General features: G+C 32.9%; 4 protein-coding genes across 5 annotated transcripts in view; 2 read left to right on the plus strand and 2 right to left on the minus strand.

The window, feature by feature from the left end:
* The first annotated feature begins 502 nt into the window (after nt 1-502).
* LOC111713879 (trichohyalin) lies at nt 503-8,288 on the plus strand. 2 transcript variants are annotated; one of them, XM_023488858.1, is made up of 11 exons: nt 503-663; nt 1,274-1,448; nt 1,729-1,833; nt 2,265-2,344; nt 3,351-3,457; nt 4,306-5,633; nt 5,685-5,999; nt 6,079-6,141; nt 6,246-6,486; nt 6,565-7,819; nt 7,958-8,288. In XM_023488858.1, the coding sequence occupies exons 2-11, from the start codon at nt 1,327-1,329 to the stop codon at nt 8,107-8,109; spliced, it is 3,768 nt and encodes a 1,255-aa protein (XP_023344626.1). In that variant the 5' UTR covers nt 503-663; nt 1,274-1,326; the 3' UTR covers nt 8,110-8,288. The 2 variants fall into 2 exon arrangements, with proteins under 2 accessions (XP_023344626.1, XP_023344625.1); XM_023488857.1 differs by having other exon boundaries at nt 4,306-5,999.
* Nucleotides 8,289-17,811: 9,523 nt separating this feature from the next.
* Nucleotides 17,812-20,059, minus strand: LOC111713881 (heat shock protein 105 kDa). Its single transcript, XM_023488861.1, has one exon. It carries the CDS (start codon nt 19,947-19,949, stop codon nt 17,889-17,891), a length of 2,061 nt encoding a protein of 686 aa, XP_023344629.1. The 5' UTR covers nt 19,950-20,059; the 3' UTR covers nt 17,812-17,888.
* Nucleotides 20,060-20,426: 367 nt separating this feature from the next.
* LOC111713882 (dnaJ protein homolog 1) lies at nt 20,427-21,711 on the plus strand. The gene has a single exon (XM_023488862.1). The coding sequence runs from the start codon at nt 20,554-20,556 to the stop codon at nt 21,601-21,603; it is 1,050 nt and encodes a 349-aa protein (XP_023344630.1). The 5' UTR covers nt 20,427-20,553; the 3' UTR covers nt 21,604-21,711.
* Nucleotides 21,712-23,530: 1,819 nt separating this feature from the next.
* The window catches only part of LOC111713877 (eIF-2-alpha kinase GCN2), a 32,840-nt gene continuing 29,740 nt past the window's right edge, over nt 23,531-26,630 (minus strand). The window contains exons 47-49 of the mRNA XM_023488851.1: nt 25,284-25,368; nt 24,917-25,016; nt 23,531-23,834 (exon numbers count right to left, since the gene is read on the minus strand). Of these exons, the coding sequence (XP_023344619.1) occupies nt 23,720-23,834; nt 24,917-25,016; nt 25,284-25,368 (300 nt within the window). The 3' untranslated portion in view covers nt 23,531-23,719. The remainder of the gene's footprint in view (nt 23,835-24,916; nt 25,017-25,283; nt 25,369-26,630) is intronic.

The following is a 26,630-nucleotide window of genomic DNA, read 5'->3' on the forward strand; positions in this document are numbered from 1 at the left end:
AGGTTACCCAAAAAGAAGGATGCTTTAACGACGACCTGACACTGGTTGAATATGACGGGTCGACAGTTTATTTTGTATTTTTCTACTTTATCAAGTTTTTAAGATTTAAATATATATATCTCCACTTTAAATATAACTTTTAAATCATTATAATGATCTGTCAAAGTTTGAAACAAGTAAGCAGCTGCTGGGAACCATGAAAAAAGACTAAAAAAATTCCATACAATCGTCTCCGAAGTCTCATTCTTAGTGGATAACCCTGTATCTTTCTTTCGACAATTCGTCCAAATGTGTATCGATCGCGGCTTCTTTTTCCTGAAGTTCTCTTTTATACAGTTCTTAAATTCTAAATTTTCTTGAATTCGTCGACATTGCTTTTATACTGTATTTCGCCGTTAAAGGTTAAAGTGGTGTAAGTTAAAATGCGCAATTCTAGATTAGTAGGAAGTCGAGTCTGCGCACGCGTACAAACTTACCGGGATCTGAAGACAGCTTCGCAGTAGAATTCACTAGAATATGCCGGGCGCCGGCAGAAGCAAGAGACTAGGGCCTCAATCCAGTACATACATTTTACATACATTCTTTAATAAGAGATTTCCTCAATACGCACACAGTGACAACTTTAATAGATAATAAAAATACGCATTTAAAGACTTTCTGAAGGTATTGTATATGATTTAAAAACAAATTCTTTACGTTTTTGCGAATTATTTCTACCCTAAACTGGCCTCCTTATATAATATATATATACAATAGAAACTGCGCAGCAAATGCAACTTGCATTTGGAATCTGGATGTCAAAAATTACTGTAAATAATTAATTTTTTTACGTTTCATAATTAAAAGATACATATATAGTTGTTTTNAATAGAATAGAATAGAATAGAATAGAATAGAATAGAATAGAATAGAATAGAATAGAATAGAATAGAATAGAATAGAATAGAATAGAATAGAATAGAATAGAATTCTCAGGTATTTTTTCAAATTTAATTAGAATAAATGATACTTATATTAAATCTATTTTTCCACTTATAAAATAGACTTTTTTTTAACTGACCTAAACTCCCTTTATTTCTAAAATAAATAAAATGTCAAAATTAACTGGAATAATTGTTTTTAGGCCGGAAACATATTATATTTATACATCTAAATTATTTATTACAATTTTTGTAATATTTTCAATGATAAAACATTATTTTGAACTTGTAACAAAAATATTTGCGAAATGAATCAAAAAAAAACTAATGAAATAATTGCAGTTTGTGTTCAGGAGAAACCAATCTGAAGTTCTGAACGAGATATGGTTAAACTACAACCATAGACATGTACAGTACTTCTTCCACCATGTACAGTACAGCAAGCAAGATGTTCGGACATACAATTCAAGGAGGACCTAACTTTAGTACCTCGAGTAAAATGACTTCAAGTCTGAAGAGGAGGATCAGGTTCATATACATTAGTAATATTATTATCAATTTAATTATTATTGTCATTGTTGTTATTATCTATTTATGACATTGTAATGGGTATTATTAAGTGCGAAAAAGTTTTTGACGAGATTTTTATTTTGATCGAAAACAAACTAGAAAAATTTTAAATCACAGCAAAACTTTTTCGCACTCATGATACCCATTTCAATAACATATATAGTTTTATTCAGTTTTACTCAAAATTATTATTATTTTTATCATCATTCATCATCATTATTATTATTATTTGTTAAAGAACTGAGTCCTCTGATTCTGGTTGTGATGTTGGATATGAAAATATTGATTTGACCTCTACGACCTCCTCTGTACTTGATGAACAATTGATGTCATGGACAGCCAGGTACTGAGCAGTCAATAGTGTACACGCTACACAATGCACATTGCACGTTGTGCAATGTTTTGTATGTACACAGAGAATTTCTGTATGAAAGAGGGATAGATAAACTAGATACAGCTGGTTCAACTAGATACAGCTGGTTCAACTAGTCTCAATGTTATATGGTTCAAAACTATTATTTTCTCTAAGATTTCCTGACTTCCTTTATTTTTTTCGGCTCTTGAAATACTTATATTTCATTATCCGTAAGACCCTCCCCCCCATGAACCATCGATTTATTTAAGAGCCAATATATATGTAAGTATAATTCAAATGGCTTGTTTAAAAGTTAAGACTTATTTGATGCTTAAAAAAATTGGTTCTAAAACAGAAAAATTATATTTAGAAAAATTTGCGTTTTCCAGAAATAAAGGTTATTTACGTCAAACATGTAGGTTAGAAAGTGTACTGCAGCAGGAGATTATTAGAGCACAACAAACCACAGAAGATGCAAAAAATTCGCTTCTTTTTGCAGGTAAATAGTTTAATCATAAAAATACTGTTTTTGTAGAACATTCAAAATTATTAGACGCAATTACAAACATAAAAAGGGAGGCAACAGAAAAAAGTTCCGGGCCCAATCTTTCACTTTAGTTTCAGTAGAAGTAAATATTTCCATTTACTGATAGTGCCGATTGAAGGATTCATAACTCTAATTGGATAATGAGATAGATAGAAAGATAGATGTTCTATTGGTTCAGAATAGACAACAAACACACGACTGAACCCTGATTGGATCAGGCGCTAATGGACTTGGCATACAGGAGTGCTTTTTAGATGAGAAAGATTTTTTTTCTAGAATATACGTTTTCTCACAAAATAAAATATTTTTTGAAAATAAAATACAGAATTTAAAGAAATTTGTCTTAAATAGAAGATACAGGTGGCCCATATATTGAGCCTTCTTAGTCCTATAGGACAGTAGTATTTAAAGAAAAGGACAACGTCCCGGTCCTTGTCCTTGCCTTGGTAGATCAGCAGGACACATCCCCATTCCCCAGCAACACAAATCATTATATGATTAAATAAGTTAAAAAGATAAGTTTAGATAGATTGTGTTAACTGATTTGAAAGTATGTTAAAAATATATATTATTTTTGAATTTTGCAATATTACCGTACATTGCTCTGTCCATTATGGGAACTGAAAGAGAAATGTAAATTTAAGTAGACATTTTTCTGTTTATATTGACTGATAATTTTAGTTTAATTAATTAGTTGATTATATTTTTGAAATTCACATTTCACAAGTTTATGAAATATCAGTTACTTGTAAAGTTGTGTTCCTGATTCTTTAAAAAAAAACTTTCAAATCCCCATATCATTGCAACCTGATGGTGTAAATTTTGAAATTTCAAACTCATACTAATTGATCTAACAGAATTCATGGTTTGAAATATCAAAGATTTTCTATATACAAAGATTGTAGTGATTAGAAAATAGAGTTTGTGGCAAGGACTCAATTCCTTTATTGTGTTGTAGAGGATGATGAGGGACGGGACAGTGTTCTCTCTGTCTGGAAGAAAAAAATGCACAATATTATGGATTTTACTGTTGATCTCATCGAGTGCGTCAATATTGACACCAAGGTATATACTTGCTATATTTTTTAGGATTTTTAAAATTTATATTTTATTTATATGTAAGAGAAAATTGTAAGATATTATTTTTACTTAGCCATATTTTCATTATTTTAATTTTTTTGTAAGATAAAACTCTGATTTTGAAGCCCACTTGATTACAAAGATATTGATTCCATTGGCTATTGTACAGATTTATCAATTGTACTTTTTAAATTATACATATAAAGTTTATTTGTCTTATAGTATATCATTTTGCAAGATTGTAATATAGGAAGAATGTTGTTTTCTATATATTTCCCGGACGTCACATTATTTTTACAAATCTTTTTATTTGGACATATTCAATATGTATATTAAAACTTTGCAAGGAATTATTGATATTAAATATAAGATTCATATTTTATAGAAATATCATATTTTCCACCTGCCGCACATTTTCTCAAAGTCCAAAATACAATTTTTCCGATAAAAAAATATCAAATAGATTATTTCTCAAATAGATTAATGTATAAATAGGTCAATACTTAGCATCCAACCTTCGAGTGTGCGAGGTGGGGAAGACTTCACTGCAGCGCTCGGCCCCGTAGCCTGTCCTAGTCGCAGCGCTCAGCAAGAAAGTGTCTTAACCTAACCTAGCCCTAAATAAATACCAATTTAATTGAAAATTGTTGAAAAAGTGGTCATGTACAAAAGCAAAATCTGCAGTGAAGTCTTTCCCACCTCGCACACTCTAAGGTTGGAGTTCAGCGTCTGCTAACAATTTGCATGCATTGGGAAGATAATTAGACGGTTTTTAGTTTTTTTAAGAATGTCGTCTTACACAGTATTTAATTTAATTATGAAAACTAATCAAGGATCGGATGGAGGAAGGATCGGGAAAATGCTCTGGGAATGAATCACCACTGGAAGATGTTGAAGAAGAAGAAGACAATGATGAAGAGGTGGAGGAGGCAGAATATGCTCAAGAAATCCGAGAGGAGAGTAAGGATTGGTTTAAAAATCTCCAGGTGCCAGTGTTAGTTGAGGTTAAAACCGCTATCGGAGATGAATCTGAAAACAAGGTAAAGGAAATGGAGGCGACTGCAAAGCTGATTGAAGAAAAACTGAAAGATATGCAAGAGGAAGAAATGGAGGAGGATTTGATAAATAAAGTGGAGCAGGAGGGAAAGATTGATAGACTGGAGCATGACTGCGAGATGAAAATGCAGGAGAAGGTAGCTCAGAGAATAGAGGAAAAAATGGAGCAGAATTTGCTAGACTTTCTTGAAGAAAAGAAGTTACGGGAAGAAGAGAAGAAGGAAATGAAAAATGAGAAGTTGTTGAATAAGCTGGAGACTATCCTGGAGCAGGATGTTAAAAATAGAACTGATTTTCTTGAACAAGAAATTAATTTTGAGTTGAGTACCAAGAGAAGGGAGGAGGATGAATTCAAGCAGAAATTACTGGATATTTTTGAGAAAGAGGAGATTGAGAAAGAAGAACTGTTAAACGAGCAAGATCAGGAATTGCAGAAACAGAAAGTAGTGAAGCAGATTCTCCAGGTTCTAGAGGAATATGATACCAGGACGGAGAAATATTATTATCAAGGAGATACTCTGGTGGAACAAAGTGTTCATGAAACACACAGAGAAGGTCTGGTAGATGAGCTTTACGCTGACTGGAGAGTTGAGGACGGTACGCTGGGAGATGAAGATAAATCTGATCTGGTTTCAGAGGATGTTGATCTGTATGGTCGATTCCGTGTTATGAAAGTTGAAGATGAATATCTGCAAGATGAGGCCAGGGACATATTTCCTCCGTCCTCCAGAGAGCTCCGGAGAAGGAGGAGAAGGGAGAGGAGAAGGAGGAGAAGGAATAGTGTTTGGAAAGACTACCTGAACGCCTACAAGCAGCACAAGTTTAAGACTAGGAAGCAAATTGATGAAATGTGCATCAGACTTCGCAATCATGAAATAATTCAGCGGGATATTGTTAGAGGTCGCCATAACTCGATGCCAGACATTTTCCCATCATTGTTTACACAAACAATTAAAATGTTCAGAAGCATTTTTGATCAAGAAGATATTTTTGAGGACTGGAGACATAATCTTAACGAACCAGAAGAAATGGAGGACATATTTCAAGATTGGAGGCAGAATCTGAAGGAATATGAAGAATCGGAGGACATATTTCAAGATTGGAGGTGGAATCTCAAAGAATATGAGGAATTGGAAGACATATTTCAAGATTGGAGGTGGAATCTCAGATCAGAAGACGACAATTTTCCATGTCTTCTCAGTCGAGCATCAAGTGTTGAGAACTGGAATCAATTTTGGAGTAAGTTCTGGAAACTTCGAGAGGAGAACATGCTGTTAGAGGTTGAGGTTGAACCATCACTGGAGGCTTGTTTTGAGGACGCTTTGATCCCTGCCGAAGACTTTCGTCCAGCATACAACATTCTTGATGATCAAGACGATGAAGGTTATGAAGAAGTTGCAGGGGATCCTAATGATGAAGGTTACGAAGAACTGCCTGAAACTGGATTCAGCTCAGAGGAAGAGCTCATCAGGTAGGAAAATTTTTAAGTTTTTTTATTTAGAATTCGAAAGCATGTAAAAGATATTTTTCATTTTATTATATTTTCTAAGATTGAACACAGCGACTGTCCGTGAATACACTGTGGGGACCTCAACTCCTATTTCTGAGTCCAGGTAAAAACTATTAATCTAATCAGATTACAATTTGATTATTATTTTGTGACAAAAAGGCTTAATTAATAGTTTTGTTTAGTTTCTTAAAATATCCAAATATTTAGAAAGGATGATTGGGGTTCTCTGATCTGGGATGTATCTGGAGATAGTGATATAAACTTCCAGCTTCAGGAACTAGAAGAGAAACAGGACCAAGAACTGGAAACTTTAAGACCTCAAAATTATGGGAAGGTGCAGGAGCCTTTAATGGGATGCAAGGAGGTGGAAAGGGATGTTCAGGGGGGTTCAGAAGAGTTGGATGATGACCAAAGGAAGTCGTATTTGTGTAATGATGATGAAAATAAGGTGAAAACTATTTAAAAAAAAGGTGTAAAAATTTAATTTCTCCTTTTCTGTCAAAAAGCTATCTTTTCTTATTTACAGGAGATCATACTCGAACTCGTAAATGTAGAGCCTGTTTCCAGAAAGAGAAAGAGGGAGGAGTTTGAGGAAGACATTGAAGAAGACGACATAAAAGCTATACTCAACAAAAGTATGATCGAAAGCAATGAGGTTTCCTGTGATGATCTTATTCATTACATTGATGAAGAACAGAATATGACTCCCTGTCTCGTTTTCTGGGAGGATTCTCCTAGAGATGATATAAACAAGGATGAAGCACTGATCCTGGACAATCCTATGGAGAATTCCGGAGAACCTGACCTCATTTTCTGGGAAGATAATTCTAGAAATAGTTATGTGGATCTCATCTCATTCAACGAGGATGGAATAAACTTCAGTGATCTAATCAAGGATACCAGCTATAACATATTCTGTGAGAGCCCTACGTCGTCTGCTCCTCTGCAGGAGCCAGAGAGAGGCGAATTTGAGGATTTTGTTGAAGAGAGGAGTAAGATGGCGAATTGGGAAAACAAAATGAAAGAGAAAAGAAAGATGGCGGCTTATATTCCAGATCTGCTGACTGGAGAAGAAGACTCTGCCTGTGTTTGCGAAAATGGGATTTTCTGGCCAGAACCAGGCAGTAATAACCCTGAGCATGCTTGCTGCTGGTGGGAGAATGATGGAAAATGTGCACCTGATGTCTTTAAGTCAAGGCGCACCCCAAAAAAACTCCAAACATTGTCGCTTGACAAAATTACTAGAGAAGAGCTCTCTGAAAACTTTGAACAATGGCGAGAGAGTTTTCATAAAGGGAAGAGGTTGAGGGAGAAAGGTGAAGACATTGATGATATATTTTGGGATATTGAAAACTCTAAAGCAAGCAATCTCTGCACAGAGATAAAAAATCTTCCATTTTGGGATTCTCCAGATGTTTTTGCGGATTCCTGTGAGCTCATTGAATCTGATCGACCCTACTCGCCACCTCATTCATTTGCGAAAGACCCAGCAAATATTTTTCGAACCTGGCGATATTTGTTCAACGAACCTGCCCGATACTACCGTACTACAGGGGGAATCAGGAGTCAGGAAACTCCTTCGGGATCAACCAATTCAACAGATCTTGCTAATCCTGAAACCCTGGAGAAGTTTGAGGTGATGATGGAAGACCGAGGACGAAGAAGGATAAAAGAGAATTCTGATAATAAGAGAGCTCAGACCAAGAAGGATCGGATAATGATGAAGATGAAGCTGGAGGAGGAGTTTGATGCTGAGATTGATCGAGATGAGAAATCAAAAGGAATGAGCAATTTATCTTTTAATCCAAGGATATAAATCCAGATATACAAACAAATGTTTTTAAATTAAAGGTTTTTTCTTCGAAGTTTACCGAATATTTGAATTTTCTAAAAAGTTAAATAGCTCTTGATATTTTTAGATTCAAATACAAGCTTTGTAACTGCCAAGATGCAAAAAAATGAAATCAAACCTAAGAAAGTTCGAAGAATTGAGGATGTAAGGCGAGATAAACGCTCTAAAAATCGTCCAAACTACAAAGTTGATGACAGACAACCTCATCGTCGATTTTAAACAATAAGTCGTAAGCTGAAAAGGTCAAGATTTTTGTAAACCTAAAGAGTTGCTCTGTGTTTGGTAACGTGTTTCTTGAATTTTTGTAAAGATTCAAAACTTTTTTGAAAATTATACATTTGTAATACACATGTTTAATGTTTGTTGAGTAATCAAATTAATATACATTCTGTAAATAGTTTACGTTTAAGATATACACAGCATAACCTTATCATATACATAAATCATATATTACTTTTGATTGATTGTACGCATTTTTATATTATACATTTTGCTTTTTTAAATGTGATTTTTTATGCATTGTAAAATTTACAATGTACAATCTACCTACATACTAAAATATTTGATTTTTAAAAATAAATAATAAATGTAAGCATTTTTTCACTATAGTTTGATGAATATTTAAATTATTTTGGACAGCCCGGTCAAAGAAATAACATAAATAAGGAAAATTTAAGCTAGTACAGACAAAAAATTGTTATTATAAACATTTTTATCGTATTTTTATATTGAAAATCTACTGAAAACTCAGAAATCATTGGAATATATAGAGATATAAAAAAATTATTGAAAAAATTTGTTTTAATTCTTTCTAACAGATTGTTTTAATTTATATAAAACTAGCTTGAGAACCTAGCGTTAGTTACCAATAGAGTAAACAAAGTTACTCCGCCTTTTACCCGCACTTTCCCAATAAAATTGGACCCATTTAACTTTAAATCTCAAAAGCTAAGAACATTCCTTTGGTTTTCCCGAGTGTCCCAATCAAAATTTGAGACAAATCGGTCAATGGGTTTCTGAGTTATGATCGGACATACAAACAAACAGCCAAACAGAGATTAAAATTTTATATGACATATATGACATGACAGTTGCATTGGTGAATAGTTTTGAATGTATTCTTTCATTAAAGACGTTTTGCAGTTTATTTATTATAATATTACTGCCATAAAATATTTCTTATTATCATTCTTTGATATCAAACATTTAACAAATTATGGAAGAAAACATTTTATACTATTCATCAACTGTCATGATTCGTGGGACACCCTGTATATTGATAAATATAGAAGATATCAGGAGTTGTTATAGTTTATTTCACTTCTTGGAACTAGGAAAAGGAAGTACAGTGTTACTCACAAAGGATGAGACTTCATAAACGACTTTACGGAATTTTTACTGTATGTTTTCTTATAATTATGATACCCTGTAACTGTAAACGTGTTTCTCTCTTTGCTCAATAATTAAATACGTTCTTTATAAACTATATTTAAGGCAGAAATTTTTAATTCAACCAGGTCATCTTTAAACTAGAGTACAAGATTTAGACTAAAATACAAGCTTATCAACTAGAATACAAGCTTTTAAAATAAAATACAAGCACTAGAATATAAGCTATTAAACTAGATTACGAGATAATAAACTGTAATACAAGCTTATAAACTAGAATAGAATACAAGCTTATAAATAGAATACAAGCTTATGAACTAGAATAAAAGCTTTTAAACTAGACTTCAATATTTTAAACTAGACTTCAATATTTTAAACTAGAATACGAGCTTTAAACTAGAATACAAGCTTTTAAACTAGAATACGAGATTTTAAACTGGATTCAAGCTTATAAATTAGAATAGAATACAAGCTTATAAACTAGAATACACGCTTATGAACTAGAATAAAAGCTTTTAAACGACACTTCAATGTTTTAAACTAGAATACAAACTTTAAACTAGAAAAAAGAGCCTTTAAACTTGAATACAAGCTTATGACCTAGAATACAAGCTTTTAGACTAGATTTCAAGCATTTAAACTAGAATACAAGCTTTTAGACTAGATTTCAAGCATTTAAACTAGAATACAAGCTTTTAGACTAGATTTCAAGCATTTAAACTAGAATACAAGCTTTTAGACTAGATTTCAAGCATTTAAACTAGAATACAAGCTTTTAGACTAGATTTCAAGCATTTAAACTAGAATACAAGCTTTTAGACTAGATTTCAAGCATTTAAACTAGAATACAAGCTTTTAGACTAGATTTCAAGCATTTAAACTAGAATACAAGCTTTTAGACTAGATTTCAAGCATTTAAACTAGAATACAAGCTTTTAGACTAGATTTCAAGCATTTAAACTAGAATACAAGCTTATAAACTAGAATAGAATACAAACTTATGAACTAGAATACAAGCTTTAAACTAGAATAAAAGCACTAGAATACAATCTTTTTAACTAGAATTCAAGCTTCATAAATAGAATACAAGATTTCAAACTGGAATACAAGCTTTAAGCTAGAATACAAGCCTTTAAACTAGAATACAAGCTTTAAACTAGAATACAAGCTTTAAGCTAGAATACAAGCTTTAAACTAGAATACAAGCTTTAAACTAGAATACAAGCTTTAAACTAGAATACAAGCTTTAAACTATAGAAAACAAGCTTTTAAACTATAAGAAAAAATGCTTTGAACTAGAATACACGCTTTGAACACTAGAATACAAGCTTTTAAATAAGAATACAAGCTTTAAACTATAGAATACAAGCTTATGAACTCGAATACAAGCTTTTAGACTTGAATTTGAGTTTTTAAACAAGAATATAAATAAAATTAAAGGGAATTTTAGTGAAAAATAAAATAAAGTATAAATCCGAATTACATTTTGCAGATTTGAAAAAATAAAGCCATTAAAGAAAGCAAATTCTTCCTGTAGGCTTGGGTGTAATTCCTCCTTCATTTTCATTGGTTCAATAGTGCACATTGCAAATTTTACATTGATAAGTGTTAAAATTGTCTTTCATATCAATCAAAACACGAAAAAATTGTCCAATTTGAATGTTTTGACAATGAAAATAAATATTTAGTTTTTGAAACCCACTATAAAATGTAAACATATATAAATATGACATCGTAAGTAGGGTTTCCAACGCAATTAGATTTTACTTGCGCGCAATTGCGAGTCCTATAAACTCCGTGTAATTCTGCACAGTTCCGCGCAATTCAAGAACAGTTGCGGGCAATTCCATGCAACGTAATTCCGATTGGAAACCCTAATCGTAAACCTTTGGAATATAAAACTTTAAAATCTGCCAAATCAATTTGGAAATTTGAATTATCAAAGTTTGAATTATCAAAGTTTTTTTTTGCAATTAGGTTGAAAAGATGCTGGAATTAGAAAATTAGAGTTCGGGAAGTGTTCAGTGTCTTTCTTTCACTTTCAATTCATGAAATTAATTCAAAATTGCAAAAATACAATAAGACCCATAAACTTGTGGGATAGGAAGACGATTCTGATGTACAGGGTGTCCCAAAAAAACATGGGAATTCTGTGACGAATTTGATATCGTCTTTGTTATGAATTAGCATTGTAATACCTAATTTCAGAAGCCATAATATTATTATATCTGCTAGAGTTTACTTTATGAAAAGGGTAAAAGACTGTAAAGATGTGTCTATAATGTCTCCGCAAGATGAACAGTGAAGACGGACAAGTTTACTCTGTTGTATACTGCAATTTTCTTGTTTTACTAAGTACAAACAAACAAATTTTGAACATAGCAGACGAAACTCTTACAGATACAGCTTTCTCAGTAGGTATCACTATAACTAAATCAAAGAATTATTTGAAAAGACGATATCGAATTCGTCACTGAATTCCCATGTTTATTGGGACACCCTGTAAACTTATTTGTATTTAATGCTTTTAAAAAGCAAATTGTTTTACCAGACTTTATAACACTGTTACAAAATAAATAATCATATTAAATTAAGAAAACAAAATTCTCAGTTTGCATTTCAAAATCTCTTTTATAGTTCAATCAATTGGATCAGAACAACGGTTCGTTCTGAACATAGAGAATAGAATATATATTTGAGAGGATATTAAAGAATCTCTCTGTACGAATATTTTCAGTCCCTTTTAGCCTGAAAGGGAGTTCAAAGTGTACAAATCATGTAAATGTTCACAAATTATAAGCAGTAGAGTACAAATTAATACAGCATGTTCCCTAGACTATTCATTTCAATTTCGAATTTTCTAAAGCTGTTAAATAAACTTTATAATGAATTAGGTGAATAAAAAACATCATTTGATTTATAGTTATAACAGAAAATCATCGTTTGCAAAGTGAAATGTGAAATGTTCTATGTGAAATGATCATTGGTCAATTATGAAACCAGCCTATTTCATAATTTGGTTTCTTTTAATATTAATTTTAGATTTTCTATAAAATGATATTCCAGAGCCCAAAAGGTTATATTGCATAAATATGTGAAGTATGCACCTGCAGTATGGAAACAGTACAACAAAATGGCCGTTTTACACTTTTTTCAAGTAAATTCCCCTCTAATATATATTCTATTCTCTTTGGTTGTTAATCCTGGTCATTTTAAAAGTTCATGAACACTTGCTTAAATGCCCNAGATGCCCTAGAATGAGTTACTTGTTGAATATCTGCAATGTCTAGCACTGTTTCAATTATAAATATTTAGAGTGTAAGTTGATGACGTAATTTTGAGATGACGTCAGCTGACCTAAACAATAAACATGCAGAAATATGCGTAATATATGAATATATGACATTTCTTTAACTTGGAGCCATTCCAGACAAATGGTTTGGGGGTTTTTCAAATAAAAAGTGGGATTTTCATTTTTTTACTTATCTAATTAGATTAGTCTCATTAAAAAAAAAATTACAGAATTTTATATTTACAAAAGCTCAATATATTTATTATTTTTGATTTACCAAACTGATATTTTTATAAAAATTGTTATGAAGAATTATTTAACACATATTATACTGATATCTCGAAAAAATGATATAATTATAGATTACAAATTATTTCTAAGAATAATCAAAATCATGAACCCTATAGAATCATGTTCATAATTTTTTTTTTTGAAAGTTGATTTTTTCGATTGCGGTTTCTCCATTTTCTCAGAAATCAATGATAAAATTGTTAGCTAGAGAATAAACAATTTTCAAGCTATATTTATATAAATATATTACTACAGTACGTGCACACCTTGTTTAAACGTTAACTTTGCTTGTATTTAGTAGGAAGAAAAATGTTTGAATATGCAACCAAATAATGTCCCAGTTCTAGCTATTCGTATAAATTGGACCTTTTTCGTAACGATAGCAAAGATTGTAATAAAGGCACGCGTACAATATATTTTGGTGAAGGGATGGGCATACTGTGATTTTAAGGTCTCAAACCAGGCAGAATCTAGGTGGGCCTGGGAAAACAATAATTATCTTCAGTTGGTATCCCGTCTATTTCTTTGCAACCTAATGGCGAAAACCGTTAGAATTTCAAACATTGGCCATTGATCTATATCAGAATGCATAATTATATATATCAAAGGTTTATATTTATAGATCTAAGGAATAGATATGTCAAGTTTGAGGAAAGTTGTCAATTTCTTTGTAACAATTTGTTTTAGGTATAATGCATGTGATTAGAATTAAGAAACAACAAAAACTACTGCGCTATATTCATCGGCGGATATTGAGGAATAGTTTTGAATGATCGATCATACACATCTTTAAAGATAATTAAACAGTTAACAACAATTTCTGGAAGGATTGGATTTACCATTAGTACCATCAGGGAATGCAGGATTAGTATTTGATTTGAGGGTTAGCAACTCTTTTTTCAAACAAGAATGCCAATTATGACGGAACATGATTTTTTCAATTCTGATTTTTTGGTATTTTAAAATTTAAGAAGCAAAGATTCAAGCAAAATATCAGGTCAAGTTTTTTTCGGACAATCTATATCTTTATATACTGTGCTTGTCTGTTTGTATCCAATAAACGTCAAAACGGCTGAACCGATCGGGCCCAAATTTTGTGTGGGACTCACATGAACCAAGGGAAGGTTTATGAATGATCAAAATTTTAAAAAATTGCCTCCGAGAAAAATTCGATTTTTATTAAATTTTAAAATCCACGATTTTTTTTATACAGGGTGTGTCACGAAACATGACAGTTGGTGAATATTTTTGAATGTCTTCTTCTACATACTGTATTAGATATTAAACTCATATATATTTTAGTGTGAAATCAGTTTTACTAAAATAAAACTGTCATATAAAAAAATGTTATTAGTCTCTTCAGTACCAAACAACTTATCAAATTACGGAAGAAGACATTTTAAACTTTTCGCCAACTGTCATGTTTCGTGGGATACCCTGTATAATCCGGTAACATTTTTGGTTTTGTTTAAACGAGAAAATGTTCACAATTGAAATAAAAGATGGGCACGAAGCGCTCTAAAAGCCTAGTATGTATATATTTTGCTTATCTGTCTGTCTGACTGTCCGTTTGAATTCAATAAACATCAAAACGGGTGAACCGATCGGGCCCAAATTTTGTGTCGGACCTCACATGACCCCAGGGAAGGTTTATGGATGATCAAAATTTTAAAAATTAGCCTCCAAAAAAAATCGATTTTCATTAAATTTAAAAAATCCACGAAATTTTACATTAAACTCCGCAAACTTTTTTGTTTTTGTTTTGCAAATTGCAATGTAGACAAAGTGAACATTAGCACGAAACAACAAAATACACCAAAACCAAGATTTTCTGAAGAAATTGCTCGAAATAGTTTTTGCGTATCAAAACGAAATTATATCGAAATTTCCTTCAATTTTTACTTGAAATTTTTTGCTCAATTAATTGGACGATTTTTGTGCAAAAAATTTCAATTGGAAATCCTAACGGGGGGGGTCTTTTTTATTCTTTTTATTACTACATACCCAAAAATTCAGAAAATAAAATATACACATTTGTTTTTGTTTGCTTCTTCGCGCAAACATATTTCTGGGAAGATTTTTTTAGAAAGGAACTGAGTTTCTGCAACAAACTCAAATTTTCTAACCTCCTATTTTCTTAAAACCTGATGGTGTAAACCTTTGATATTTCAAACTTAGAAATTTTGGTCTATGCAGAATAAAACATCAGCCAGTGAGATTATGAAAAATGCAGATAATTTCATTTCAGGTTTTCTATTTTAACCAATTGTCATAAAAAGCAGCAAGCAACAGCATTAATATTTTTTAATTCAATTTTGCTCAATAAAATTTTGTTGATATTTCATTTTTATATTTCATAAAATATAGGTGTTATCTGACTACAGCGTAATTTACAGCTGTAAATGCAATAAGAGGAAGGGGAGGTCGGATCATAGAACACGGAGATATGGCAAAACAAATCAGAAATTAGAGAAACTTTGACCAAAAGAGAAAGTATCATTGAAAATTTCTCAAACAATATTTTATCGATTGTTAATAATTATTAATACATAAAATATCCGCATCTAAAAATGGTCGTTTTAAAACGATCGTTTTTATAAAATTCGTCGTTTCGTCAACGATCGTTAACGATACCCTTCGTTAACGAAGAGAGGAAACCGACCTGAAGGGCATTGAGTATAGTTTTAAGAAAATATCAAGTTATAACTCCCCCACAATGGTTAAACTTCATGTAAGACGCCTTTCAATAAAGTTTTCAAAAACGATCGTTTTTCCAAAAACGACAGTTTTTATAAAGTTCGTCGTTTCGTTAACGACAACCCTTCATTAACGATCGTTAACAACGACCCTTCGTTAACGATCATTAGCATAATTGTCAATAATTTTTCAAAAACGATCTTTTCTTAAAACGATCGTATAAAAACGGTCGCAAATCGTTCTTATAAAACGATCGTTTTAAAAACGATCGTTATTCGTTTTCTAAAAGTTCAAAACGAGTGGGTCGTTTTTAAAAATGATCGTTTTTTCCGAAAACGAAACGATCGTTTTGAAACCGATTTCAAAAACGATTAGCAACCCTATCCGCATCCTATATAGAAGGGATCGAGAGGAAAGGTGAAAACATGCTCTTTTCCTCCCCGCCTCCCCTGGAACCCATCAAAAGACGCGAGACATCATAATAATTGTAATTTGTACGTTAAACTTAAAACGTTTGTAGAAAATTGAAAATATATATTCTTACATATAGATTTCAATAGTTGTACCAAGTATATTTAACCATCTTTTAAATTGCTTTATAGAAGGCAAGATTTTTAAAACATTCTTATTCACACTATTGTAAAATATCTAAAATCTCGATTTACTCAAGTTTAAAATTATAGGGGTGTAAGAGAGGATTCGTGTAGGGGGGGGGGGCACTTTGTTTAACCCCTTGGCAACATTGGGCCCCCACCTTAAAAAAAACCTATTTTGAAAAAATATTGATACCTTTTTTAACTATGTAAACTATTCGATCATATACACACTTCCATATAACAAGTGTTAATAAATTATTTATGTAATTTTCTTAAGTGGACTTATCAGACACTTCTCTTAATACTGTGATATAAGCTTAAAGGTAAAAAATAGAGATGGAAACGTTTCTTTCATAGTTACATTTCGCCGTTTACCCGCACTTGGTCGATTTTTGCTATTTTACTCGATCAACTCAACTCTCAAAACCAATCTATGAACATTCCCGTGGTTCTCCAATCAAAATAAGAGACAAACAAACAAACAAAACAAACACAGATTACAACTTTATATATGTAAAGATAGAAAATAATATAGTAAGGAAAACTTATTAAATTGGTAATTTTTGTCTTTAAACAAATTGCGGTCTTATTAAAATGATTGTTTTCGAGTAAGTTGTTACAATATATGCTTATAATCTGTTAAAGAGGTTTATGAAGAAATCTAGTAATTGATCCTTGAAATATGAAAAAATTGAAAACATGCTATAAAATGATGTCAAGTTTTTTTTTGTTAATTTTCTGATATTTGAAAAAAGACTTTTTCAAAAAATCCATATTTCTTTTATACAATTTTGAGGGAATTTATCAAGCACACACCTAATATTTACGGTTATAGGGCGATTTTAATTGAATAAAACATATATATTATTGTAATGGGTATCATGGGTTCCAAAAAGTTTTTGCTGCGATTTTTACTGCTTTCAGTTTAGTTTCGATCAAAATCAAACTTTGATCTTGAACAAACTAGAAAATATAAAAATAACAGCAAAAACTTTTTCGCACTTTATAATACCCATTTCAAAAACACAAATAGATAAAACTTTTGATTGAATTTCAGTTTGATATATTACGACAATCGCATTTGTTTCTTTATTTATCCAAAATAACCAAGTGATGGCAATAACTAAGCAAAATGAAATCCTTCAATCTTAAATTTAAAAATTTCGCTAAAAATTGTGACAATTCATCAACTCTAAAACTGAGTCATAGACATATTCGAAATTATATACTATGTAAGACAGACAATTTTGATTACGATATGGCTTTACGATGATTATTACTTTACACATATGACTGAGTTCAGTAGCTTTAGTTATTTTCCAAATCACCACAATCCTTCGTAAACAAGGAATTTTTAACATAAATTTTTAATTTTCAGACAAATTCAATTTTTAAATGATTAAAAATCTTAATTCTCAGTGATAAAATAATGCCTTTGCCCATATCTACCTGAACCTTTGAATCAAAACTGTGTCTCAAATAGCAAATGTTGGGCACAATTTATGCACAATATAAATTTTTTCAGCCTTTGACAACATTGCTGAAAATAGCTTTTGGCAACATTGAACACACCGTTAAAGATATGATAGTTTTCTAACAATAAGGAGGAAAATCAAGAAAACCTTGTATCTTTAGCACTAAATTTAATACAATACATTAATAAATTAAAATTTATTTATTTTTTGACATTATTTAATATTTACATACATTATACAGAATGGGTTTCATACTTCCTACCAACCAAAAGGAGAATCGTCAAAAAACGAGGATCGTCCAAACCCTCCAAATGGGTCCCGTGGGAACGGTTCTCGTCCTCTCCTTGCTGGACTACCTTGCTTTGGCACATACTCGTCCTGTCCTTCATAGACAATAGGGATCTGTCTCTGTCCTTGCTTCTCTAGAAACTTGGCCTTTTCGTCCTCCCGCTTCCTCATCAACATGAACTTGTTGAACCAGGTTGAGTAGACCTTTAACTTATTCTCCAGGGTGCTGATCAGTTCGGTGTAACTAAGTCTGGGTGCATCCTCCCCCTCCTCGTACAGCCAGGTCTCTATTTCGTCGAGGTAGGTTTTGAGGTTGATGAACACCTCCTCCTTCTCCACCGGGTTTGAATCCTCCAAGATTTTGTTCCTGAACTTGTAGAGCTGTTCCTCCAATCTATTCTTCTCTTCTTGTCTGTGTATCTCCTCCTGGTCCAGGGAGACTAGGTTGGATTCCTGGTCTCTCAGCTCTGTCACGCTCAACGGCTCCGGCATGGATTTAGTAAAGGATAGAACTGTTCTGCACGGAACCATATCTCTTTCAGGTTTACCATCATCTCCACACTCAGAGATTCGTCTAGCTTTAGATTTCTCTTGCGAGACCAGTAGAACCTCTTTTAACTCCAGAACTCCGAACTCATTAAAGCAAAATTTCAGACTGAAGACGCCTGAGGCTGTCTCAACTTCGTCCACCTTATAGAGAGAAATAAATTTATCGTCCACACTGGCCGATTCTGCGTACTGTAAAGCAATATTTAAAGGTAAATCTGCGGTTATCTCGATCTTTTTCTCCTCATTAATACTATCCCCTTCATCACATATCAACACCTTCTCATGCTCACCACCGTATACAAACACAGCCTCAATACCCTGGTGAACACTATCCTCAACCTCGAACTTCTTTGTGAGGAACTTGGAGCTGAGGCTGGCTGCTTGTAGAGCACAACCCCGAGATACAGCCTCATCAGTGTTCAACTCTGTACGTGGAGCTACTCCAAAAACATCCTGAATTGTCTGCTTGAGAATTGGTATCCTGGTACTACCTCCTACTATTTCTACCCCGTAGAGTTGTTCAGGTTTCACTGTGGTTGATGCAAGAAGATTCTCCAGGGTTTCTTTTATCTCAGAAACACAGGGTTTGATCAGATCTTCAAATTGAACCCGATTAATCGTAAAATTAACATCAACATCCTCTGTAATAGAATCGATCTGCACAGGAACTTGGTTTGTGTTAGTGGACATAGTCTTCTTAGCTTTCTCCATTGCATTTCTGATCTTATTTAATGCTCTCACATTCCCCAACAGTTTGATTTTGTGCTTTTCTTCAATCAATTTTACAGCAAAATCAACTAGAATATCATCGAATACCTTACCCCCAACTCTATTGTAGGAGCTGGCAAGTATTTTAGCATGTTGGGCACAAATCTCAGCTAGCACAGCTTGTGTACCTTCACATCCAACATCGACAAAAACAACATTTCTAGGTTCAGAATCCAAATCCTTAGTTTTTCCGTAACTGAGCGCTAAAGCTGATGTATCAGCAATAATCTGATTAACATGAAGCCCAGCTATCAGCGCTGCGTCCCGAACAGCAAGTTTTTGAGCCTGTGTAAAGTATATTGGGACGGACACTACCAAGGTCTCAATTTCTCCTTCCACCGCAGCAACCAACTCCTTTACCTTGGTAAACATCATACCAAAGGCTTGCTCTGGAATAAATTCTCGATTTTGAATTTCAAATAATAATCTTCCTTTACCGTCAGTTTTCACTGATGCACCAAATCTTGCAGAGATAGATTCCACGTCGTTGAAAGAGCGGCCCACTGTGTTCTTGAAGTAACTCACTGTGCTCTTGGGGTTTAAATTACGCTGGTTCTCCGCAGAAACTCCCATAAATCTCTGTCTCTCTCCAAAGGCAACAATTGTCGGTGTAGAACGGAGAGAGTAATCATTAGAAATTGTCTCCACCCCTCCTAACCTTGCAACAGATATATATGTAGAATGATCGCCTACGTCAACTCCTACAACTGCCATGATTTCGTATTGCTTTAACTTCTAAGTACTTATGCTCGTTCTTGATTCAATGTTGTCGAATGACTAAGCAAGCATCGGACAGAATCCTGTGTTATATGTCAGCTGATTGTTCTGTAATGTGCTAGAAATAGGTAGAAAGTGCTAGGTTTAATGCAGGTTTATCCCGCTAGATGTCAGAAATTACTCGATCCTTCTAGAAAGCTCTAGCTCTTTCTTTCAGAGCCATCTTACACTGGAAAGTTGCGGATTCAAATATTTAATAATATATCTTAAAAAATGTATGCTCATAATTAAGCCCAATATTTGAATAGAAAGGTGAAAAAATAAATTTGTATATTCTTTAGCAGACAAAAATGAATAACCAAAACAAAAGTTGTGTTGCCTACTGTGATTGGTCGGATTCAGATGGAGTATCCTAGTTGACCAATCAGAGACAAGTATTGGTCACGTTACAATGTACGTGTTGGAGATTTGACAGTTCTAGAAAATTCTACATCTAGAAGTTTCTAAGCAGAATAATATTTCAAGATCGCAGTAATTATCATCAGTTTTGTACAAGTGTGAGCACTGAGCACATAATTGGATTTTGTAAACCAATTTTATCATGGGTAAAGATTATTACAAAGTACTCGGAGTGGCGAAGGGTGCTAGTGATGATGAATTGAAGAAGGCGTATCGGAAACTCGCCTTGAAGTTCCACCCAGACAAGAATCATGCTCCAGGGGCGGAGGAAAAGTTTAAAGAGATTGGCGAAGCGTACGATGTACTTTCTGACCCTCGTAAGAAGCAAATTTATGACCAGTGTGGAGAAGAAGGACTAAAGAACGGAGGGGTTGGCCCTCAATCCTCTAGTGGAATGGGCGGAGGGATGGGAGGAATGCCGAATTTTGGCGGAACCAGTTATTCATACCATGGAGATCCCAAAGCTACATTCGCACAATTTTTCGGAACTTCAGATCCATTTGCTTCGTTTGGCGGAGGCTTTGGCAGACAAGGCGGAGGGGGGCCGGAGGATATGGATATTGATTTTGATAGTCTGTTTGGAGGCATGGGTGGAATGGGAGGAGGAATGAGGGGAGGGCCCCAGCCAAGACGGAAACAGCAACGAGTTCAAGATGCAACTATAGAAAAAGAAGTTTTTGTCACATTAGAAGAAATTCTGACCGGTTGTGAGAAGAAGATGAAAATTTCTCGGAAGATCTATGGAGAAGACGGAACCATCCGGTCGGAGGATAAAGTGCTTAAGATCTCCGTTAAACCCGGCTGGAAATCCGGAACCAAAATTACATTTTCTAAAGAGGGAGATCAGGTTCCGGGGAAAATCCCTGCTGATATTGCATTTATTATTCGTGACAAACCTCACAGTTTGTTTACCAGGGACGGAGCTAATCTACAGTTTGTTTACAAAGTGCCACTCCGTGAAGCTCTCTGTGGTTCTGTGATTCAAGTCCCTACTTTAGAAGGACGTAAAGTTGGAGTAAACTGTACTGGAGAAATATTGAAACCAGGATGTACTAAACGTCTAGCTGGATATGGGCTACCGCTGCCAAAGGAACCGTCTAAGCGCGGAGATCTGATCGTCAAGTTCGAAGTTTTGTTTCCTGACTCTCTAACCCAGAACTCGAAAGATATTTTGTACGATGTTCTCTCCTAGTTCTCAATCCTGCTGTCTCTCAATTGTCATAATCTTAATCCAACACTCAGAGAAGAAACCTCATTCCATTTTGTATTTATCTCGTAAATATATCATTTTTATTAAAAATGTGTTTTTACTTTGGAAAATTCTAATATAAACAAAGAAATTGTTCAGAAGTTATTTTTTTTTGTGAAGAAAGAAATCTTCTGGGTTGGGAACTTTTATGTTGAATATTTAAAATTCTGATCGGCTGATTTCGACATCCACTGTGGGCCTTTAAATTTGAAGAGCAATGCTCTTCAAACTTCGTAACTTCAGGGGACAAATACTAAGCGGAGTATTGAAAAGATCGGGATCAAGCATGGAAACCGAAACCGCAAAATAATAGTTTCCAACTCAGGGAAATTAATTATTGTCGAAGAAAGATTTGAGTTTTGTTCAGGATAAATCTTAATCCTTGTACAATATATACAACAGTCGGGGTTACCTCGGTAAAAGATTGGACTTGACTATCTGCAATTCTTTGTAGTAAATATAAAATTTGAGGTTGTATTTAGGCTCGTTTTCATAAAATTTGATAACGGTTTTTTTTTATTTATTTGCAAAGCAAGAATAGCTGCAGGCGAACAATAATTCAAGAAGTCTCTTCACTCGCGGGTAACCCTGTCTGTATTAAAATTAAATTTATCTCGACTCCTTAGTAACTACATGTGGAGTACTTGAGAATTTCAATAGTTAACGATGTTCAATTTTCTTATCACAAGTATTTGTAAATTTTTGACTTTATCAAAAATTCAATAAAATTTAATAAAATTCAAAATGTTCAATTGTCAATATTTCACTGTGCAGAAATAATATCTCTTGGGCCTTTTTAGAACTAGTCAGCGTTAAAAAAAAGAACATTTAGAATAAAAAAATCATTAACATGCAAAAAAATTAATAATCTAACTGAGCTGGGATCTTTAGAATGGTGGATATCGGGATTAATGCTTATTGCTTAATCCACTCTTTTCTTAATCTCCAGATTAAATAAGGCTTGTTCTCCTCTCGTTACTAATCTCCAGATTGATTAATCGATCGGGATTAAGGATATCTCATTCTAAAGTTTTCAGCTCTGATCACTGTCATTAGGCACTTATTCGATATAAAGGTTTACATCCTATCAGCAAGCGTCTCTAAAGAATTCTGTGATTCATGTGCTCTTCTAATTTTCAAAATTCATTAACCTGTGAAAGGAAATTAACGAGTGCAAATGCAATTTTACTCATCAAAACTTGTATCTTACAATCCGTCTTGAAACACTACTTTAAAAAACGGTGACATTTTTTAAATTAGATCAAACTGACTTTCGCGGAAATTTGTCAGAGTCCCCCCCCCAAATTTTTTTAACACTATATTAAACAATTTTCAAGATTTCAATTTTTTGTGCGGTTCAAGTCGAAACTTGCGATACCATTAACTACATGTTTAAAAAAGTTTAAGAATCGTCAATTAAAAAAACCTCAAAATTTTTATTGGGTTTATTTAAATGAATAATTTATTCTGGCTGTAAGTACTTTTTTGAATATTTTACACATGGTCCCAGGGTTAATAATTTCATATTTTAATTAAAAACTAAAATAACCTGACCGAGGATATTTTTTTCTCGCTATAATTTGGAATTGCCTAATTCTAGAATGTTGAAATTATACACTCCGCCCAGGCAACCTTGTCCAAATAATTCAAACTAATTTTTCTCTATTAGATAGAGCTCTACAAAAAAAATCTTACACAAGAATTTATTAACTTAATTTGCCTTTTTAAGGCCTTGGGACAATTTTGATTTAATTCACATTTTAATAAATATGTTTTCAAATATTTATCGTTTCCCATTATTCTAGAATTGAAATATTTTATATTGAGCAGTCAATATCCTTGGATAAGGAATTATCAAATTTTTTCTAGAAAAGTAGAAAAGTAAATTTTATTTGGATGTTTTGTATGTATTTTATCACAAGAGAAAGATCTTTGAAAAAGAAAGATGAAATAAACATGCGAACAGTTTTTCTGGGGTTGACTCAAACAACTTGTCTTAAAAGTGGTAACATTTTTAAAGGTTTGCAAAGAAGTCCTTTTGGTCCTGGTTCCATTAGGACTAATGTAGGATTCTGAAGCTGTTGTCCTCTAGAGAAAAAAGGACAAGACTACTTGAGGTCTTATCCCGAAACCTGGCCTTGATCATCACATCGGATACTTCAGCGAAATAATTTCTGAAAACAAAATATTGCAAAAATGAAACCAATATATAGTGGATAAAAATGAAAATTTAAGTGCTTGGAACAATAAGTATGGCGTTTATTAAAATCAATAAAACAGAATAAACAAGAAAAAACAAGGAACAAAAAAGAACGACTTAAGGACAGATAATTGTTAAGACAATCTATAACTAGAAAAGAACAAAAAAATTATGGTACGCAGAATGCAAAAAGTATTTTAAGATTAAATAAGTTTTATTCTAAATAAGTACTTAAAACCTGAAAAGTGATTACCATATCTAAGGAATTGAATTATCAGCTGATTACCTGTATCTAGGGAACTAATTTATCAGCTGATTACCTGTATCTAGGGAACTGATTTATCAGCTGATTACCTGTATCTAGGGAACTGATTTGTTAGCTGATTATCTGTATCTAGGGAAGTGATTTCTGTAGCTAGGGAAGAGATTTATCAGCTGAATACCTGTGTCTAGGGAACTGATTTATCAGCTAAATACCTGTATCTAACGAAACAAATTATTAGCTGATTACCTATATCTAGGTAACTGATTTATCAGCTGTTTACCTGTATCTAGGGAGCTGATTTATCAGCTGATTACCTGTTTCTAGGGAACTGATTTGCTAGCTGATTATCTGTGTCTAGGGGAGTGATTTATCAGCAGAATACCTGTGTCTAGGGAACTGATTAATTAGCTAAATACCTGTATCTAAGGAAATAAATTATTAGCTGTTTACCTGCAATCTAGGCAACTGATTTGTCAGCTATTTACCTGTATCTAGGTAACGGATTTATCAGCTGATTATCTGAATCTAGGTAACTGATTTATCAGCTGATTACCTGTATCTAGGAAACTGATTTATCAGCTGATTATCTGTATATAGGGAATTGATTTAGCAGCTGATTACCTGTATCTAGGGAGCTGATTTATCAGCTGATTACCTGTATCTAGGAAATTGATTTATCAGCTGATTATCTGTATCTAGGGAATTGATTTATCAGCTAATTACCTGTATCTAGGGAATTGATTTATCAGCTAATTACCTGTATCTAGGGAATTGATTTATCAGCTAATTACCTGTATCTAGGAAACTGATTTATTAGTTGATTAAGACTAGATTGGAATTTATCCTCATCCTCCATTTCCAGGTTCCCAGCCATATATTTTATCACAGAACCTAAATATTTCGATATTTTGCTCCAGATTTTGTAACATTTAAGGAGAATATTTTCCATTTTTTTAAAATAAACATTTTAAATTTGACAATGTCAAATGAATTTAAAAACAGTTTGAATTACAAAAATAAAATGGAAAGTTAGATTTTGCGTTATGATGAATTGAAATGGAGCGTAAAACCTGTGATGTAGTAAATACTTCAATAACAATGATGTCGTAATATGGATGATGATCAAGATCTTTCTCCCTGAGGAGTATGAAAAAGTACCTGGTAAACCTAAAGCAACAACTAGAACATGACAGCTGGAATCAAATCTTGACAGCGCTGTTGCAAGCTTCATGCTCTTACAGATCTAAAACATTTATGTTGCATCATAATTCATTCTTGGAAAATATCTAAAAAAATACTTTGAAAAGAATAACATCTATAATAACATCTATAATAACATCTATAATAACATCTATAATAACATCTATAATAACATCTATAATAATTTGACAAAAATCCGATCTAACGCAAAATAATATCGAAATATTCTGAAGTTCCAACTTTAGTGTTGAGTATCGTTTATCTTGAACGCTTGATCTTGATGTCCAATGTGGGCACTTTTAAATTTGAGGATCCATGCTTGATCCCTTAATTAAAGGTAAGATGGAGATTAATGTCTGATCCCGAAATTCAAAATCAAATCAATAAAGTTTTGACTATGTAAAATCGTATTCAACTTCAAATATCATCTTAACTATTCTACAGGGTGTCCCAATAAACATTGGAATTCAGTGACGAATTCGATATCGTCTTTTTAAATACTTCTTTGATTTATTAAAGTGATACCTACTGAGGAAGCTGTAATCTGTGAGAGTTTCGTCTACTATCTTCACATTTTGTTTGTTTATGTTTTGACTGCATAGGGTTGTACTTAGTAATACAAGAAAATTGTAGTATACAAACAGAGTAAACTTGTCCGTATTCACTGTTCATCTTGCAGAGACATTATAGTCACATCTTTACAGCCTTTTACCGTTTTCATAAAATAAACTCTAGCGGACATAATAATATTATGGCTTTTGAAATTAGGTATTACAATGCTAATTCATAACAAAGACGATATCCAATTCGTCACTGAAGTGAATTCCCATGTTTATTGGGACACCCTGTAATACAAATTATATATATATCTAATACAAAAAATATTAATACCTTATGTTTTTTTTATATATTTTGTTACTTTCAAATATTTAAGAAACAACAAATTAATAATTGTGCTAAAATGTTTAAATTTTTACAATTGTTCCTCATTTTCTTTTAATGAGAATCATTTTAAGTTACAGGGTGGCCAAAACTTTTTTAAAAAAATCCGTACAAAAATCCGTACATTTTCAGAAGAAATCCGTACAATCCGTACAATTTTCGAAAAAAATCCGTACAATCCGTACAATTTTCGAAAAAAAATCCGTACAATCCGTACATTTTTAAAAAAAAATCCGTACATTTTTTAAAAAATCCGTACAATCAGTACAATTTTCGAAAAAAATCCCTGCAATCCGTACTTTTAAGAAAAATAAAACCATTTTTGAAAATATTATTTAACACTGTCTCCCCCCCCCATTCCCA

The sequence above is a fragment of the Eurytemora carolleeae genome, unplaced genomic scaffold (genome assembly GCF_000591075.1).
Source record: "Eurytemora carolleeae unplaced genomic scaffold, Eaff_2.0 scaffold3, whole genome shotgun sequence".
NCBI classification, from domain to species: Eukaryota; Metazoa; Arthropoda; class Copepoda; order Calanoida; family Temoridae; genus Eurytemora; species Eurytemora carolleeae.